This window comes from Pieris brassicae, chromosome Z (assembly GCF_905147105.1).
Source record: "Pieris brassicae chromosome Z, ilPieBrab1.1, whole genome shotgun sequence".
In the NCBI taxonomy this organism is placed as follows: Eukaryota; Metazoa; Arthropoda; class Insecta; order Lepidoptera; family Pieridae; genus Pieris; species Pieris brassicae.
This window is the reverse complement of record NC_059680.1, coordinates 12,433,083-12,453,412: the sequence shown is the minus strand read 5'-3', so window position 1 is coordinate 12,453,412 and position 20,330 is coordinate 12,433,083. Positions and strand designations below refer to the sequence as shown.

At 33.3% G+C, this 20,330-nt stretch overlaps 1 protein-coding gene across 1 annotated transcript in view; it reads right to left on the bottom strand.

Moving 5' to 3' along the window:
- The window catches only part of LOC123718856 (dynein axonemal heavy chain 6), a 53,522-nt gene that overhangs the window by 1,571 nt on the left and 31,621 nt on the right, over positions 1-20,330 (bottom strand). The window contains exons 41-65 of the mRNA XM_045675790.1: positions 19,978-20,161; positions 17,044-17,209; positions 16,529-16,690; positions 15,113-15,199; positions 14,849-14,938; positions 13,505-13,701; positions 12,971-13,133; positions 12,563-12,645; positions 10,813-10,924; positions 10,355-10,480; positions 9,753-9,913; positions 9,305-9,446; positions 8,783-8,968; positions 8,077-8,249; positions 7,312-7,492; positions 6,786-6,965; positions 6,301-6,534; positions 4,602-4,748; positions 4,028-4,218; positions 2,807-3,008; positions 2,004-2,244; positions 1,528-1,728; positions 1,134-1,375; positions 506-796; positions 212-364 (exon numbers count right to left, since the gene is read on the bottom strand). Of these exons, the coding sequence (XP_045531746.1) occupies positions 212-364; positions 506-796; positions 1,134-1,375; positions 1,528-1,728; positions 2,004-2,244; positions 2,807-3,008; positions 4,028-4,218; positions 4,602-4,748; positions 6,301-6,534; positions 6,786-6,965; positions 7,312-7,492; positions 8,077-8,249; positions 8,783-8,968; positions 9,305-9,446; positions 9,753-9,913; positions 10,355-10,480; positions 10,813-10,924; positions 12,563-12,645; positions 12,971-13,133; positions 13,505-13,701; positions 14,849-14,938; positions 15,113-15,199; positions 16,529-16,690; positions 17,044-17,209; positions 19,978-20,161 (4,295 nt within the window). The remainder of the gene's footprint in view (positions 1-211; positions 365-505; positions 797-1,133; positions 1,376-1,527; positions 1,729-2,003; positions 2,245-2,806; positions 3,009-4,027; positions 4,219-4,601; positions 4,749-6,300; positions 6,535-6,785; positions 6,966-7,311; positions 7,493-8,076; positions 8,250-8,782; positions 8,969-9,304; positions 9,447-9,752; positions 9,914-10,354; positions 10,481-10,812; positions 10,925-12,562; positions 12,646-12,970; positions 13,134-13,504; positions 13,702-14,848; positions 14,939-15,112; positions 15,200-16,528; positions 16,691-17,043; positions 17,210-19,977; positions 20,162-20,330) is intronic.

Genomic DNA, 20,330 nt, shown 5'->3' with positions numbered 1-20,330 from the left:
TCTAGATATTTACAAATAAATGCTATTTTTTAACGATATCTATTAAAAATTTGTGATACAGTAAGATCTTGACCTGGCCTGGGGGAAGGACATCACCCCCCCTCTGGCTATGTCTACGAGTGATAGACTGCTAATTCGTTTCCAAGTGACTTCAAGTTAAACTATTATTTTACTCACTATGTACAAAGTCACTCATTACGAAATTACCCACCTCAATAAAGTCCACTCTCAAGGTGAGATCATGTATCCAGCTTCCCAGTGACTTGAGCGAGTTATATCCAGATTTGTGCCACATTCCCGGTACTTTGTTGTTGAGGAAGGAGCTAAATACTTCTTCGTAAGCCTCCGACATGACCACTACACCCTGGTGACACAGTATACTTTAAAAAAAAAGACGGAATAAAGCTAAGGATTCAAAATGTGTGTCCGTCTATGGTTGCCGAAGGGCAAGAGCAATTGATAGAGGTAGCTATTTATTTACTCCCAAATGTATTTAAGGACTAACCTTTATAGCTTTTTGAAGTTCATTCAAAGATACGTGTATTAAGGATAAAAGTTTATTGAATCTATCCGTTTCATGCAGAAGTACAATGGTTAAAGAGTGCAATTGGCCCATGTCGTCTGGCACCATTAGGTCTGAATGTATGAGAGTTCTATCAATTTTGGTGGGAACTATTGCTCGAGTGTTCTCACAAATTCTCCAAACTATTTGATCTGGGGTTTCTCCGCCTCCCCCGCCACCTGCTCGAGGCTGTACATCTACTATAGTCTGTACCAGCGTAGTTGTTTCTTTATTCTGAAAATATGGCAATAGTAAGAAGGATTCAATTAAAATACACTTTACAAGAAATATTAAATGCATTTTAATCAATGTCATATTAATAGACGAAACTCCCAAAATAAACCAGATGATTACGGTGGCGGGTAAATTTGTAAAAGGGTTTTTTTATATTTATTATATAATAAAAACGGTTTATCTTAGTTGCAATAACGAGTCAAAGTACATAATACAAAAATATAGGTCTGGTGTCTTATTTAAATTGTTTTCATAAATTAATAATCGATTTCGGCAGAATTATCCACAACACTTTTTAAAGTTGTAATCAGCAAGTACGACTATAATGAAACAATACCTCAAACGCAATATTAGCGTTGTCATGCATTCCAAATATTTCGGGGTTTTCAATACCGGGTAGCGTTTCTATATACTCTCTAACTTGTTCTAATTTTTCAACCCTGGGACTAAAATAGGTGCCAGAGGACGAGTATATGTACCCGTCTTCTAAAGTCGGAGCGGAAAAGAATAGTGTCAAAATTGTTGTCAGACAACGTTGATCCCACATGTCTGTCACTCGACCCCCATACGTTATTTGGCCTGTAATAAATGCCATTCTTTAATAACATACATGTTAGGCAACGAAGAACTTATCTTGCTTAAAAAATATGTTAAACGGTTGATTTATTACGAATTGAAAGTTAACGAACAAATACACATTGAATTTATATTAGCATGGATTTTATTCTCACTCGTAATATACTCCAAGGCATCCCACGGAATATGACCATCTTCGCAAAACATTTGCAAATTCAGCATGGCGCATTCGCGATCACTATTGTTGAATTCATACGTAATATTCCATCCGAGAGGGCCGAATTTCTTTCTCTCTTGTATAATGGCATGGAACATACATATTCCAAAGAGCATTGTGCGCCAGTCTTGGCCTAGAACTGTTAATGAAATATTAGATAGATTCACAAATATTTGGGTTATCTTTATTTTAAGCGTAATAACATAAGAATTATTATTGGATAGTAACACATTTCATTCTATTTGAGATTATTTCATTAAACGAAGGTTTTTGTATTTCTAATCATAAAACCTTTCTTTTTTAAATAAAATATATGTTCTTTATAATAATTGTGTAACAAACAGCAATAAAAATATAATAGACATTTTTATATTGTAAGACACTCATAGAAAATATAAGCAAAGAAAATCTTACTGTGGTTTTCGAAGAAATCCTCATCCATTTCAATCATTGCCCGTTTGACGTTAGCTTTAAGGCCTTTTGGTGGTTCATTGGTAACTTTCACAGAGTTTTGGAGGACTGAGACAGGAAATTTAGGAGTGGGCATGGAGCTTAAGTAAAGCCTAAACTCTGGATGTGGTCCGGTTGATTCTCCGCTCATTTGAGCCACAATAATTTCTAAACTTAACATCCAAGACGCTGCTAAGTGGCAATTCTGGAAAAAAATTGATATGTTCATCGCGTTGATCTAAATAGAAATTTTTCTCACTATTAATCGTAATATCCGAAAGGTTGTTATTGTTATTTTACAATACTTTTGGTTGCTTCGTTACTTTTTAACAATTTTTTTATGGAAATCAAAAGAAATAAATTTACTCTTACTAATTAACCCACCTATATTAAAAAAAATTAAAGTAAAAAATCTAATAATTTTATGTTATGCTTACAATGAAACTAGGCTTTAGGTGAAATACTACTATTTATTATTTTGCCTACACTGACATATTATAACACATAAGAGAGTTATAAATTAATATCTCATATGCGACAAATTGCAAAAACATTTCAGTGTGTTTGTGATTCCCACACAGAACTTACGTCGTCTGGTGAAACCAGGAACTCGAAGCTGCCCGAGACTAAGCTCGCGTAACTGAAATATGGTAACCTCTGGGTTACTTTATTACTATTTTTTTATTACTTATTATTACTCTGGTAATCTTTGCCATGAAATCACTGCTAGACGGCTGTTAATCATGAAAGTTATAATTTATTATCACCTGTAAGAAAATCCAATCTCCTTTGGGCTTTGCCGCGTTAATCATCTTTTCTGCAACAGGACCCTGACCTTGGCCTAAAGATATTGAATGCAGTCGATCACGCATTCCCATCTCCGTAGCGAACTTAAGAAACGCTGCAAATGGATCTGAACCCGTACTTAGTACAAACACAAGGGGTATCGGAGCAGCTGTATCGGCATATCTACAAGAATTCAACATCATACGTCATATGTAAAATTCAATTACTCTAAATCTAAAATTCAAATAGTGTAAAATCTTTAAAGTCATGAATTTTTACCTTAATAAATATATAATGTAATAATAACTCGCTGCCCCTACAAGAGACTGTATGGAGTGTATCCCTTGTATCCGCTTATGTACCCGACCCTGTTTGTTCCGGGGTTTAAGATACTTACGGGTCGGGTTCATAATCTGGATATTATGGAAAGACTGGGTCTACGGGTACCAAGTAGAAACCTGAGGCCTCCGTCAAAACTTTTGGATGTACCGCGCGCACATTACTTGGTCAGCAAAGCGCCACTCACGCGAGCAATACAAATAATTAACATAATTTCTACTGAGGTAGACCTATTTGTTTGTACACTGGCCGAGTTGCAAGTAGCAACCCTTGTGGGTTGCTATATTTTTTGTTATAAATAAAATTTAGGCATATGAATATATTTTTTATGTAGGATAATCGGTGTGGGTATATTTTTGACGTCTTATCGAATTAGTTGTAGCTGCTAAGGTAGAATAATGATGTGGAATAAATAAATAATAAATAAATATAGATATCTCTGATGAATTAGAAAATTATATATATTTTTCACGCGTGAGTCAACCATTTTTCAGTCAAATGTCAGTGTATAGGGTACAGTTATGCTGATTTTTATACAAATCTTTGAACTAGAGCTGCGCCTGACATGTAGAAACAGTTGGCAGGCCTATGCCAAAAGACACACCACCTACTAACTACTTAGTTTTATTTTGTATATTAATATGAAGTGTAAATACATCTGTTGTTAAACTGACTTGTGTATTTCTAATTATGGCTATTATCATTATAAAAAATACAATGTATCCTACGCTAATGCGCTAAAGGTTATATATACCTATAATAAAAGTTTGTATTATACATAACGGCAGATAAAAAGCGATATACCTATTATATAATAAATATAGCATCGGAAGCTGTTTTTATTTAAACCGTTAAAAACTTACAGTGTACTCAGTTGAACAGTTGGACTTTCAATGAAAACGTTGCCAAGACAGGTGCTCACGTACTGAGCTATCGCGAACACTAACTTCTCTTCCTTAAGGCTCTTGATAATCATCAGTTTCTCAAATGGACTTAGGATTGCATTCCAATCTTTCTTTGCTGGGGTCTTGTCTTTTTGATTTATATAAATTTCCTTTAAATACAACAAAATATCTTTTATATTGAACATCCTGGAATACCTGATGAGGTATCTACCCCCATATTTTAGTAATAAAATAAATAAATCAGTGACGCTACAACCTTTCTATCTTGGCCTCAGATTTCTGAATATTTTTCATGTCAATATAATAGGCAAGTAGGTAATCAGCCTCCTGTGCCTGACACACGCCGTCGACTTTTTGGGCAAGACAAGCCTAGCGAATGTTAAATGCGCACGAAAGAAAGTCCATCGGTACACAGCCGTGGATCGATCCTACGATCTCAGGGATGAGAGTCACCCTGAAGTCACTAGTCCAACTTTGCACATATTTTGGCATAGGCATATTATATTTGTCACTCTTGTATTACTTTACGCACCACATTAAATGTTCCAAGGGTGATATCTATTTTCCTTAGACAGTCTTCAAGTAGGCCAGCAAAACTTGGATCCATTTCATTCAAATGGTTTGCTGACAACCACTGCTGGTCTGATAATGTTTCAACCGGCGGCTTCTTCGGTGGAACCTATAAAAATAATATTGGAAATTCGATTCTTTTATATATATATATTTATTTATGGTCAATTTGATATAACCTTAATGAAAATATAAGCTCCATTAATAATTCGTCATAATAGATTATACTAAATATATAAAACGTAAAATAATTGTTTTCGGTAAACACTGACGGAGCTACAGCGAACAGCGCATTGCACTATGGAAAATCGAGAACGGTTTTACTTGTCAAGAAAGTATTAAATAGGTGTTTACTTAGATGTTTTACTTTCATTAGAGTATGTATTTATAAATAAATGGTAAAAACAACAGTTTAAAGAAAATGCCTAAAAATAGATTTTTTCATTACCTTATTACAACGAATAAAGCTCATACCTATTTCAATAAGTAATTAAAAGGTATGATTACTAATATTTATATCATAAAATATTAAAAGTTAAAAAATACAAATTTTGTAAAATGTTTATCTTAAGTATGTACTTGAAAAAATATGTGTATTAATGTGTTAATTATACCGCGAAATTTACTACCATAAATAGTTCAACATTAGAAACTACAATAGATATAGATTTTCTGTTTTCTGACTCATATCATACTTTTTGTGAAAACTTCCGAAGCCGCACGTATCCGCGGCTGATTTTAATAAATGTTATTCTTGAATATCTACGCTACAAAACAAAATCAAATGTAAAGCACCGGGAGACATCGGCAACTGTCAAAAGTCTCGAATAAGTTAAAAAACCGTCTTTTTTTACCTCACTGCCAATTTTTTAAAATATAAATATAGTTATTAAAACCCACTATGCTATAGTTGCGTTAAATCTGACTACCATGGTCTTTCTAAAAATATATTACAAACATATATAACTATTCCTACAAATTTTTAAAAGAAATTAATTTAGTATTGTCTTTGGTTAACATAGCTTTTACACATTGAAAGAAAACAAGTTTTTAATCGGATTAAACCTATTTGTATTATTATAAACTTATACTTATTTACATAATTTTAAATTTTTCCGACGGATGAAATTAATTTTAAAAGATTGAAGCAAACAGACCTGAAATAGAAATTCTTTGACATAGTTACTCTGCGGAATAAAAACAAACATATTCCAAATGAAAATCATGCAAAATTACTACATTATATAAACGTTCAACTCTTATACTATTCAATATACATTTAAAAGCGTGTCAATAACAACATTAGTAAAAAAGATTTTTGACATGCCGATGTTTTACCATTGTCCATAGTGTTTTGGTAAGAGTAGCCAACAGGCGTGACCTACTAAGGCTAATCGAATTATATGGTTGTTGGTTTGGTGGTGAGTTGGTCACGAGACCAAGAGTGAAACTATGTTACAATTTCATACCAAGGCTATGGCGCAACAGTTTATCTAAAGGATAAAAATACATACTTTTATTAAAGCGTCGTATCATATCATTATCAACTTCTGAAAAACTGTGTGCAGTTTTGGCGGAACGACACTTGTTAATTTATTTTTTTCTTATCTTCTTTCTTATTATATATACAATAAATAAATAAATTATTCATTTATACGTACGACTTTAGTTCCCGCTGGTCCTCTCAATATATAGTTCCACTGTTCCGAACTAACCTTTCCAGCGTGTAAGTATATTGCCATATTCAATAGAAAACTGAATACAAGCTTATGCCTTTCGAAAAGACCTCGAGAAACATTCCTATAGACGGATAGAGTGATCTCATCGTGTAGAATTTCTAATCTCTTCTCCAGGACATCAGATTTTTCACTCTTCTCTATCACTAGGTTAAAGACCTACGAAATGAAGTATTTATTAAAGGTTGCTAATGAAAATAGTAAACCGCTGCGTTGTTTTAGTGGTTTGGTTCGATGTCCTGCTGAAGCCTACCTTAAAATGTATTAAACAATAATTATTAATTAAACAATACAACATCGAATTGCAATGGGTTGATAAAAAAAAATACGTTTATTAATAGGTGACAGGAGTATTGAAAATGCCTGCGCCGTTCTATTCACGTAGCGAAGACATGAGTCCTAAAAATTACCTGTGTAAAATATTTTAATGAGAACTGGTACATTGGGTCGATTTCGGCTAATTGTGCAACTGCAAAATACAATACAGCGCCACGGGTTGCCACAGTACGATACTTTTCGCGCGCTGCGGATATGCTCACTTCAGTAGCTTCAGTTTCGACTAAACGCGCATTTATTATTTCAGATGTTTCCTATAAATTATAGTAAAGCCAAGTTAAGATTAAATCTAACAACTCCATCTCCAAAGAAGCTCAGTAATACCAATTGTTAGGTCAAATATATTCAGTTTATGATTTCTAAACAGATCTTCCTAAATTGTAGATAATAACTGTCTTAATAACTAAAACTGCATAAGGAGCACAAACCACAGACATCTGTCTGTTGAATCGTAGCGTAAGTTTTACGTCTTCACATACACGTCAAACTTATAATACTTTTCGCAATAATAGTAAAAGACAGTGATGACATCTCCAAAAATATAATGAAATTTTAAGTTGACTTGACAATAACATTTTTTTAAATAAAAATATATTTTACCTTACTTTCGTTGAGGGTCTCTATAAGTTCTTCATCATCAAGGATGTTTCCTGAGGACGCGTACAACAGCCGTAGTATCTTATCTTCGATCTCTAGCAATGTCGCTTTGTCCGCATTGATCCGAACTATCAATTCGGTACGTAGGACCTCTAAGTCCGGGCGTTCTAAACGCACAACATCCCTGTATACACACAAAGCTTAATACATAACAAGAATAATATTATATAGTAAAGTCCTGCTAGTAAAGTCCTGTGTCTGCTATTTTACGCTACCAAGTGAATTGTAGTGTCCGAGTGTAGGGAAAGAATTAAAGCTCGCAAAAGAATTTAATTTATTTTCATTTTGTCGTAAAAAGAATAAGTTAATATACAAATAACCATACAATAACCGTTCTCTTCCAGGCAATCCGGTTTAAATGAGAATATAAAGGTACCACATATACACAGTAAACTAAATATTCTTACAACTATTATATTAAAGTAAATACTTTCATACATAATAACTATTATATAAATAATTATTATTTGCAGACCAAAGATATCAAATTTTGTTGCTTAGAATTGACGCGTGACATTAACTTAGTTAACTCTGAGCGCGTAGCCACATATTACACATGTGTGTAATGGCTATGTAGCCATACATCCACCACAAATAGACCGACGAAACTTGAACATTGAAAAGTGTGCCAATTTTCAGTGTTCAAGTTACTTAACAACTAGTAGATTTTTGAACCTTTAAAAATATGATTAATAGTTGATGACTCACGCCAACAATTGTTCTTCGAGACCCGACAACGTAACTGTAAAGTTGACTAGTGTCACTTGAATACAGATCTCGGGCAAGTAGTGTGGGTTAGCCAGTTTCGTGGTTAGGTATAATCGGAAGTTAGAGTCATACTCAATATCGCTGTCACCTAGGTGAATGAGTAACCGTCCAGCCTGTAAAATAACGCTTACATTTGCACGTATAGACTAAACCCAATCAATACGAAACTTCAGTTACCTTTGATGGATGGAATCATTTAATAATGTTTAATATATACTAGCGGTCTGGCTTCGCACGGGAGTTGTTTTATAAATTGGAAATAAATATAGCCTATGTTACTAAGGGATAATTTAGTATTATAATGGTGAATTTTGATTATAAGCTTTTGTTTCTCATAAAAAAAATATAATATTAAAGTACACAAAATTGCTATCGCCAGTATGTAGTGTAACTGTATAATTTATAATGTAATCACCCTTCTAGGTGGTGGTTAAATATCCATCTGATATTTAATGAAAACCTTTAAATGATTCTAACAAAACGCTGTTTCCTAAAATAGCGTTTACCTACATTATACAAAACGTGCCCGGCACGAATTCAGGGTTAAGAGTCACGTGCCTAACCGACCATTTTACTTATGTTATTATTCTGCTTTCAATATTTTTTTTATAAAAAATGTGTTTTGTACACAAAGGAAAATTATTACCTGAAGAAAAGTCTGTTTAAGCAATACTGGCGATAGAGTTGCTTCAAGCTGCTCGCCAAGATCTTCTATAAGCATCGGCCAACCGAGTCTAATACAATTTTCTAAGATACGCAAGTAGCCAGAATCCACAAGCTTCGTGATTTGTAGTCCGTTCTCTTTCTCCATACTCTTGATCCATCTGTTTGCCTGATATGTAAATTATGAAAACAATGATTTTTTTAATAATTTACCACGAATTTTTAAAAGTACAATAACTTCTACCTACAAGTGGGTGTAACCAGATCATACCGGAAATACCCGTTATTATCAAGTAACTTTAAGAATTCATTATAATTACATAAGGTCCAAAGAGTGGTTATTTCGACGATTCGGTTGTGGTTTGTGATGATCAACAAGTCGAACTTACAACGGAATAACGTATAGAAATATATAGTACAATGCAGTGTGCCCAGGTTATAAGAAAGCTTTTATTACAGGAAAAACAAAAATATGTTGACAATTGCGGAACGTAAATTTCATCACCTGTTCCTGTGGGTCAACCGTCAAGGGCCATCTTCCAGCTCTAGTAACTAATATTCCATTTTCGGTGGAAACAGCGTCACGTGGAAGTCCCTGGGCGTTCCAAGTTCGTACAGTGTATGAATCAGCCATAACCTGAATTAAGCTAAAAACAGGCAAATGACAAATGCAATTAACAAACGGGTTGGGATGAAGCAAAGGGATATTGACGAAAGCCATCGGCATTTTCAATATTGCAAAGCGCATCACCATTTATTGAAAATACATCTCCAATATTAATTTTGGTATAATTAGCAAACGGATGGAATATGGGTAATGAGTTTTAAGCGTATCATCGTCATATTTGTGAAACTGAAAGATAGTATTGCAGGAATTTTAGAACAATTACTGTTAACGTTAAATAGTTCAGCTTGTCGATCATAAACTTTCTATTTAGTTAATCTTTACTTACTCAAAACTATCGGAGGAGGGAATCTCAAGTGAGTGGCAATGTTCGACCCATTTGCCTTCAAGTTCCCGTCGGTAGTGGGAAGGAAATGCGCCAAAGTAAGCGATGCAACCGGAGGCAATAATTATATCACCAGTTGTACACTTGAGTTTGTATGTTGCCGTCTGCAACACAACTCATATAGCACTCTAAAGTTATGTTAGCTTAGTAGTTTCGCACATGCCGTAAAATCTGGAGGTCCATGTCCACCAGCAATAATTGTTTGTGTACTTGGATAGTTTAATGAATTCTAGTGTGATCTAAGTATCGTAAGGGCTTTTAATTAACAATTTGAACGTGTTGTATATCACAATTCTAGAGTTAACAGACAATTGCAATAAAAAGTTATACTTATGAATGCGCAAAATATATCTTGAATGAAATAAAGTTGCTATCCGTCTTAATTTAATATATTCATTTAACCACTTACTTTTAAGACTCAAATTCTATTTTATTTTAAGCGTCGCATTGATCGTTTTTCAAATCGATTTTGGTATCTATTTAAAGTTTATCCGAAGAAACGAAAATTAATTATCACATTTTTATTTGATTAAATATTGTTTTACCTGCACGCTTTCTTCCCAACGTGTCTTCTCGTCTGCCAGGGCCTGCGTCAATTTTCCTGCACGTGACAACCTCGCCGCAGCCAAATCGACATCGGCTTGCAGCTTCTGACGTTCTTCTTCGACGACCTTTACAAATATTGAAAATATAAACTTATTTTCAATATTTTTTATCAGCGTACGAAATAAGAATACACCTGCGCATTCGGTCAGAGCCCAAAAAGTGTTTAATTAAAACGAGTGCGTTGTAGCGTGTTAATCACTATACAATATATACTAATCAGAAACGATATCCGAAGTCTACAAAGAGCTTAATGGAGATATATAAAATTCACATTAAGCGCTAATTTAATGTATGTTTTATAGTAGGGAGGTAAAGGCATAGAGTTACATTGACCCGCTCAAGATTTGAAAGACTCATAACGTCTATGTAATTTGTTCTTGTCGCTGTGTCTATGTACCTTAAGCTCATCCAACATTTTCGCAAGCTGTGCTTCTATGGCCTCAACTTCCTTCTGTTTAGCTCTTAATACTGCCATTACACTCTTCAAAATGGCCGCAGCTTCTTTATGCCTGTTATAAAAATAGAATCGAAAAAATAACTGAGCTAAAATAAATTAACAAAATAAGATAAAAATTAACGCAAAAATATAATAATCAGTTGTAACAATGTTTTTGCGACGACCAAGATAATTTATATATAATGTATGGTAATCGAAACGAAATTTACACGTTTATTTATTTACAGACTAAGAATTAACATAATTAAGCCGAGGTTGGGAGACGAGTAGGCAGTGCGAGACACTGAGAATACTTTTACAACAAAAAACTTTGTTTATTAAAGAAAATAATTGTTGGAAGGGTTTTTTTAAGAAATACTATTGTAGGCTTTCTTCGTAAAAGAAGTTTTACGTGTTGAATATATAGTAACTCGTTAGAAAATAACAAGAGTTACAATAACATTTCAAAGATAATGCTCTTCATTTTAAAACTTGCGTTAGATAAGAGCCTGTCCAACCTAGATGTCCAGTCATTGTGTGCTTATGACATGCCTTAAATAAGCTTTCATGTTAAGTACATGTATAACGTGATATAGAATTACTGTTTACTGAAAACAATGATAAGTTGAGGTCAACATCTTATAACAGTATTACATTGTATGAAAGATTCCTATTATAAAAGCTAAACCATTGTATCATACTTTGTTTTCAACAGCTTATGTTCTACAGTCTTCTTTAATTTTTACTTAAATGATTCTTCATGCAACTATTTATTTAGAGTGAAAAGCTCATTAGGCATTCAATATAACTAGTCTGGCCATAAATACTCTTACTTATTTTCTTTTTTTCAACTTTTTAATTATTTTGAATTTGGAACAGGTATATTATTTTAAAATATTATTACAATATTTCTTTAGATTTTGCGCCATTTCACATATTTATTCGTTATTAATTATTTTTATTTACATTAAGAAGCAAAGGCACAGAAATATGCTCTTCGCGGATGAAACATTTTCACGATTGAAGAATGATAAAGACTATGCTCACACTTCTAACGCTGCTGTAACGGAAAGGTACAACGTGGACATGATCCTGCGTCAGTGATTGTTTGGTGGGGCGTGACTTAGCAAGGAGTCACAAAACTATATTTTTGTGAAAAAGGAGTGAAAACTTCAGCCAAAGTGTACCAAGCTAAGATACAGTCTTGGATCATGCTGTGAAACCTCTCAGCAATACACTTTTAAAAAATATACCCTGGACTTTCCAGCAGGATTTTGCACCTGGCTACAAGGCACATACTACCCAAGCCTGGCTTGAAACCAAGGTTCCAGACTATATAAGGACTATATGAAGACTGGCCCTCATCTAGCCCAGATCTCAACCCTATAGACTTTAAAGTATTGAAAACTGAATTCAATTGTTTGGGAATGCGGTGACAGTAGGCTTACCATAGAATGAATATTTTCTACAGGTGGTGGCACTCACCTGTCGGCGTGTAGTGACATGTGGTTGGTAAAATTAATGAGGTTTTCAAATATGGGATGGGATTTGAAATCTAAAAATGACCTAACCAAAAGACAAGTTTCTGCGTCTGTTTCGTTAATAATTTAAAGCCATGATGATCAGCCTTTTCACACAAAATAATTATGATTTCGAATCCGACCATATAAACGCCACTAAATTAGTAGGATCAATAATTATTAAAACTTACGCTAAAATTTTTGGCTCGACGACTCTGAATACTTTTGCATACATGTCAATCGCTTGCACCCATAACACCATCGAACGGCATACCTATACCAAAATATATCTTGTAAATATTTTAGAACCTTAATAGTTAACACTTATAAATTTCAATGATGTAGGGAAAAATACCTACTATCATAGAGTAATATGGTGCCTACATCAAAAAATCCTACGTACCTTAATTAATAATCATTCGAAACAAATATATCAGCTGAATCCATTGAAAGTATTACAAAGATGTAACAACCTAGGTACAGGCTGAATTGATGGATGAATAGAAGGAGCGTAAAACAGGAACTTAAATGCATTAAAATAAGACTCCACAATCACGTGTGGAAAACGGTGGACGCTGAGTCGCTAATTAAGTTCTTACCTTTGAAACTTTAACAACGGTTTCGGGATTAAAATCTTTATGGGTGAGATATACTTTGATTTTCTTCAAAAGGGCATCAGGTATGTGATCTTTGTCGTACTCCTCTAGATTTCGGATAAAATTCACATCTGCCAGCATCTTTTTAGTCGAGTCCCAATCAGGTCTAAAAGATTGTCATTAGTACAAATAGGACACACCTATCTCATTAGTTTGGTGGTTAAAATCTTTTTTAGATCATGGGTTCCTAAAGTTAGAATTTCAGTTGGGGAAAAACTATATTTCTTTAAATAATAATTTCAATGGTACTACATAAAAAATTGGCTGTATCCACGAGATATACTCCGGTCGTGTTGGTACCTGCACTCATGTGTTATCTACTTGTGCACTTAGCATACCTAGCGCATATAGCTTTAAATCGATAATTTATTAATAACAACTAAATAATAAAACTCTAGTAAAAATTGGACATGTGTATTAATTTCAATAATTTTGTTTCGCTAAGTTAAGTTTATTATTAAGTTAGAATTTACTTACTTAGCACCAAGCAGTATGCAGACAGGCTCCATCACAAAGCGCACCAGGGCGGGTGGCTTCTGAAAAGCCTTCAATTCATTTATGTCTGCTTTATTTAAGGCTTTGAGGGCATTTTGTGCGGCTTCCATAGCTGGCATTGCGAGAGCCAGATCGGCTTTCGCTTCATCTGCGATCTGCTTCACTTCTTCAGCTTTAACCTGTATAAAGATTAAAAGATATTTAGAATGTGAAATGTGAAGTTATCAATGTAGAACAATTTTGTAGTATTATGGCACACACTACAAAATTGTTCTAGATTGTCGGCATGTGTAATCTTTGCGGAATTATAACTAAGAAATATTTCACTTAACTTACAGTGTGAATATAGCATACCACGCATTTCGTTTTGAAATTCCTTTTAAATAAAATGTACTGTGGGGTTAAAGCCAATATAGCACACCTCGATAGTTGATAATTGAAAACCCGTAATGAGTGTAGTAGAAGTCTTGGGTTCGAATTCGTACAATACAACGATTGGTTGGATCGAAACTGACTAATTACCTGCCTGTAACAAAACATACTAATTGAAAGATATCGATTACGAGAAGTGTATATAATTTAAAGACATGGAATAATGCTATTATATATATACATATATATTTATTCTCAACAATTGTTCAACCATTTAAAAGCCAAAGAACGTGAGCAGAAATAGTTTTATTTTTCTTATATTTGTTGCTGACAATTGTAAAGAAATTTATATCTTTCGTTAATTAAGTTTGCAAACATAAATGTACACAAAAGGTTTATTGTGTACAAAGCCAAAGTTTAAGCTTTCTTTTATATTTCAATATCATAAAAGGAAAAAACAATTTCACAACATTTCACGTGTTTCAAAAGCTGAAAGACTTGTGCAATGACACGGGTATATACGTAGCATTTAATATTGAAAATTAAATTGTCATCAACTGGGTATTGCCAACTATAATGCGGAGATTAATAAAGTCATACGCGTGGGGTGGTCATCAATTTTAATAAAATGCAAGACCTACACATTAAGGTATTGCATTTTTATTATACATATTACGACTGCGTTAGTAAAATTGTCGTAATTAATAATTAATTCCTTAATTTTCTTTTTCTTTTTTTTTAAATTATTACTATGAAGGTTGAGAAAACTTTTGGTTATTGTAATAAAGACAATATATTATGTAAATAAAAATGAATTACTAATAACGTGTCATAACAATATTATGTATAATTATACAATATAATTTTTTTTATTATTGTTTTCTATGCTTTGAATATTTTGTGTTTCATAATATATATATATAAACGTGATTACCCTTATGACAACGGCCTTACCTTTGCTGCTGCTTCATCTTTCATGACAGCTTGCTTTACTTCATCTGCAGCCTTCTGTTCCACTTTCAAACGAGCTACTAACGCCATGCCCTAAAATATAGTCAATTTCTAGATAAGATAAACTTCTCTAAGTTTATTTTAATATTTATAATTTAGAAAATTTGAGATCTCAAAGGCCGATACACAAAAGATCCAACGTTGTAACTTTGCGGTAATACAAAGAGTAGAAATCCAGATGGCATTAAATAAAAAAAAGCCACTTACTTCTTCAGCTTTCTTAGCGAGTACTGGCTCCATATCACGCACCTGTTGCTCCATAACGCCGACTACTTCGTATGTCTCGTATAGTTTCTAAAAAATAATGTTTTCAACCAAATGTCACGGGAAAATCTGTGTTATTGACTACCTGCTTTCGATAGATGAAGTTTCATATCCTTCAGATTTTTTTATTAAATAAAATTTCTGTGCCCTGCTGTTTTTCTCGCATTTTCTCGCACTGTGTGGTCCACTAATATTAGAGAGAGGAAAGATTTGCAATTTGGTCAAGAATAAACTCAAAAACTGAAACTAATTTTGATGGATTACAAAAAATCATTCACTATTAGAACGCACTATAATGATGTATAAGTAACATGAATACAAGAATGAATGTTCCCTCGAATTTTAAGCTGAGACAGGCCCCTATGTTATATATAGCCAAAAAATTTACAATTTCTTTTTAATAATAAATACTTTTTTATAAGATAATCATTTGTTCAACACATGCGTCCACATAAAATAATTTTAAAGAAGGTAAGTTAAAATACCAACATAGCTATAGAATTCTGTATCACCCACGTATTGTATACGATAAATGTAACTGACTTAATCAGTGAGACCCATACGACTGCTTGTTAGACTGTAAAGTCAGTTGTTAATGAAATTATTACTGGAATGCTTCCATGCGCTTCGTGAATGTCACTTAACACATCGTTTAACTGATCAAGTGTAAAATCAAATTCTCTGACTGAAACGCACTCATAAATTATATGGTAAGGGCATAAGGTGCTTTTCAAAACTAATTGCTTAACATCTTATCAAATAGTCAACAACTTAGTAAACAAATAGTCAATTAACATATGCAAAATCTGTTGCTTCAAGTAGATCACTTGGAAAACATATTTGTGTCGCCTCGTGCCCATTGATGCGTTGCGTTATTGCATATGTGAAGGTAGAATTCTATTCCAAAATATTAATCATTTAAAATGCGTTCACATTTGAGTTATATATAATATATAATTATTAACGTTTAATATTATATGCGCTGAATTTGTCGAATGTATTGACAATATTTTAATTCTTGTGAATCAGTACACCTGAAAACTACGATTTATAGAACCAGAGTTGTTTATAAGTTTTTTCAAGTTTTCTATAAAAGAAATTCTCGCCCGAGCACACTTGCAAGAATATGGCTACTTATTAACACTTTATAACAATTCAACTTAGCACTGAAACTTGTTAGAATTCAGTGGAGCATATTTTCAAACTTAAAGTACATATTTTCAGACTTATCGTAAAAAAATATCATTACTTATTTACTAACATTTATAACTTAAAAATCTTTTGTAGGTTTTGTCTGTTAAACTTAGGTAGGTAGGCATAATGGGTAGAGAATCCCTACTAAGTCAAATTTATAGTTACATGTAGCCCACAGGAGATTCTGTCCCGTCCTCGTATTATGTCCTGTTGTTTCTTGTCCAGAAGACCTAGGTACAGCTTCAAAAGGTCCAAATAACTACTCGGTGTTGTGTAGAAATAACGTCGCATTTCGTCATACAGTCGATCAGTCATTACGTCTACATCCTAAACGAAAAAGAGAAACATTTGTAATTTTATATCAATGCTCATTATCAGACTCTGACAGAAATGTTTTTTAATAAGAGAGCTTAAAGTCTGATAAAAATGGCTTATTTTCCAAAGTAGACATCACTACTCTTTCAAGTAACAAATTCAATTACTGAAATCAAAGTATTCACGGAGAATTAAGGTAAATTAATTTCCCCACTCAAAGATGTAGACTAAACAAAAAACCATCTACAGCTCCCACTCGTGACGCAAACTTACTAGTTATTCCTATACAGATATAAAAGGTATTTTCCATTCAATAATTGTCTATATAAAATACAGACATTGTTAATAAAGTACAGAGTACCAACCTGGTGCATTGTGACGCATAGCATAGAGATCTTGTGTATAATATTTTGGTCTCCAAGAGGCTGTAGGCACTGTTCAGCGACGGAAAGCAATGCCTCTGGTGGCCACTTTGTGAACCAGTCAATAGTGCAGCAGTTCACCAGCGATGGAAACATACGGCAACGGCGCCTGTTTTGTTTTTCCATACATTAGCTTTTTTATTGTTCACCTTTGGGTGTTATTCTACTCACCGTTTTACTTTTCATGTATATAAAATAATAATGTATATTCTTGAAGTTTTAAGTTAATATATGTTATGGAAATAATAACTTCCAAGCTACAAATTTCCAGATTATACCTATATTTAAATTATATCTTTCCATACGCGGGATGTTTGTTTGCCGAAAACTAATTTGACTTATTAATTGTATTAAATATTGTCATAAACAAGATATCGGACAATGGAATTGCATTTGCTATGATATATTTTCTTACTATGAACGAATGAAAAAAAAATAGTATGTCAGGTATTTGAGCAGTGTTGGCCTAGTTCAAGTGGTGGCCTCCAGCGCGCGACTCTCATGTCAGAGGTCGTAGTTTCGATCCCTGGCTGTGCATCAATGTACTTTCTTTCTATGTGCGCATTTAACATTCGCTCGAACGGGGTAGAAAAACATCGTGACGAAACCTTAAGACCCAAAAAGTCGACGGCGTGCGGCACATAACACCGATCACTTGATACATTAACAAATGATCATAACCCAGACCTAAAAAGGTTATAGCGCCAATGATTCATTTATTTTTTATGTACAGTAATCTACTGAATTTGTAGTAAATACAATATTTCGTGCGAAAGCTTCCAATTGAGCAGACTAACATTCATTTTCAGGAAGATATTCATTGGGAAGTTGAAATACGTCTAATTGTACGCTTATTCGTTGAATTAACAAATCTTTAAAGAGTTTATATATTATAGTTGCAGAGAAGAAATATCATCAAATAATTTATGAAATATTTAAAAGCTACATTTATTATCATATTCATATACTTTAGATACCTAGAAATTACAAAGTAATTATTATTGTAAACAAAAGTTACAAAACGAGAGATATAGTTCATATCTTACTTGCTATTATATTACATAAATCAAAAACGATTATTGACAATAGTTGTACGATTTCTGTTAGTAGTAACTGCTAACCTACCAAATCAAAAGCCAATATTACATTTATCCAATGAAATTGTGCGCTTTAAAAAAAATGGACAAACGACCAAGGCAAACTTCAATTAAAAGGGTGTATCAGTAGCGCCAATATAGATTATCCACACTTGTCAATTTGAACTCCGATACAATAGGAATTTTCTTAATAATTGTGAACGAAACAGACGCAAAAGTTGCTTTATGTGAAATAAATGTACATACTTATATATAAAAAAGATAAAATGTGTGTAGAAATGAGGTTTACCTCATCAAAACGATATCATTAAAAGTTTTTATTTCTTACTTACTTTTATTTTATTTATTAAAGATGTGATTTGCCGCGCGTGAATATTTTTTTTGTCGTATATTTTTATTGGTAAAATAAATCTATAATATACAAAACAAAGATAAACCATGTCATGCCGACAGACACTTGTTGTATATGTCCATAGAGAGACACTACAACTTTCATTTTCAGCTTACTTTTTACCCAATATCTGTCATAAGAAAAGTTATATTACTCAGCAATAAAATTACCCTAATTGTATATAAAAGTAAACCATATTACATTACACAGTACACATTTTCAGTAAACTGTTGCCAATAAAAAGTTAACTTTGTTCATTATTGTTAAATCTAGGATTAGTATCAATATGGGTAATATAATAATAGATGCTTTGGATTTGTTATACGCAATCGCAAACAGGACATGAACTGTGCGCATGTCGTCTTTAAAATATAAAAGCAGAATTTGAAATACAGTTTCCAATAAACACGCTAGACTTTGAGCAGTACGCTTGTTTTAACATTAACTGAACTTGAAACCACTATGTTCGCGAATCTACGTTACGTATTCGATTTAAATAATATGCAGTTTATCTTCCCTATGGAAGAGCACCCGTATGGACCATTCAAAATCTCGCTGGTTTTCAACGGCATCGATATAGACAAGGAGCTGAATAAAGTAAAGTTTCAGAACTATGTTCTTTTAAAACTTATCGCCGAAACCGAGGACAAGTGGGAGCGTCTGCAGCTCGAGGAAGCCATGCACTACCTGGAAGTTCAGAAGAATATTCTTCTGCAGAATATGCTTAAATATCTACAACAGTTTTGGAGTGACCTGGAGGAGAGGAATTACGACATTCGTTGTCCCAATTGCGGCAAGCTGTACTTTATCAAGTATAATATTTATTTTGAAGAGGAAGAGGACGAAGAGGAGGAGGAAGGGGAGGACGAAGAGGGTGAGGAGAAAGAAGTGGAAGATGAGGAGAAGAAGTTGATGGAGGAGTTGCTGAAAAACATCTCGGTGGACCGTTGCACCAGCGCCGCCGGCTAAATCCTTCAAGGTCTCTTTTCTCTAACAGTATTTCGATGTTTTCCGTAGTTTATAACCTACGGATTTTAACTTAATCCCTAAATGTATTAATCGACTTGTGATCTTATCACATATAATATATTGGATATTATTTAATTGCATTTTTATTTTACTCCAAATTTCTGTCTAACTTAATTTAACCAACAAGAGACAACAATTCGTTGCGAAATTATAACTATATTGCGAATTTTTCAAATAACATTATAGCGAATTTTAGATTTTTATATACTCTCATTCCCTTATCGAGAATATCCTTTAGCTAAACATATAAAATTTAATTATATAATACTTTATAGCCATATGAAATCAATATCAAGTAATAAAAACTATTTTTGAATAGTAAATATTATCTTATTATTTATTAATAAGAACAATTCCTACCGGAACGCTTCACCGACGGGACTCATACACACACATAGATGTAGTTTTGCACGAACGCGATTGATGAAGAAGTAGTACACTGAGTCTCTGTCTGCTGGATTTATTCCAATCTTACCCGCATCATTTCGACAACCCGTCTGTACTTGCTCGTAAGTATCACCCTCAAACAGGTTTGGCACTTCTCCTGGAAAAGGTATAAGAAAGCAATGATAACAGGAAAGGATTTAGCATTTATAATAAAACATTTCCATAATTGTTCATGGGATTCAAACTCACCATCGTAAATGCGTTAAACTAATGCGAACTATGTAACTACATAAAAAGATATTCCAAAATACAGAGATAACTTAATC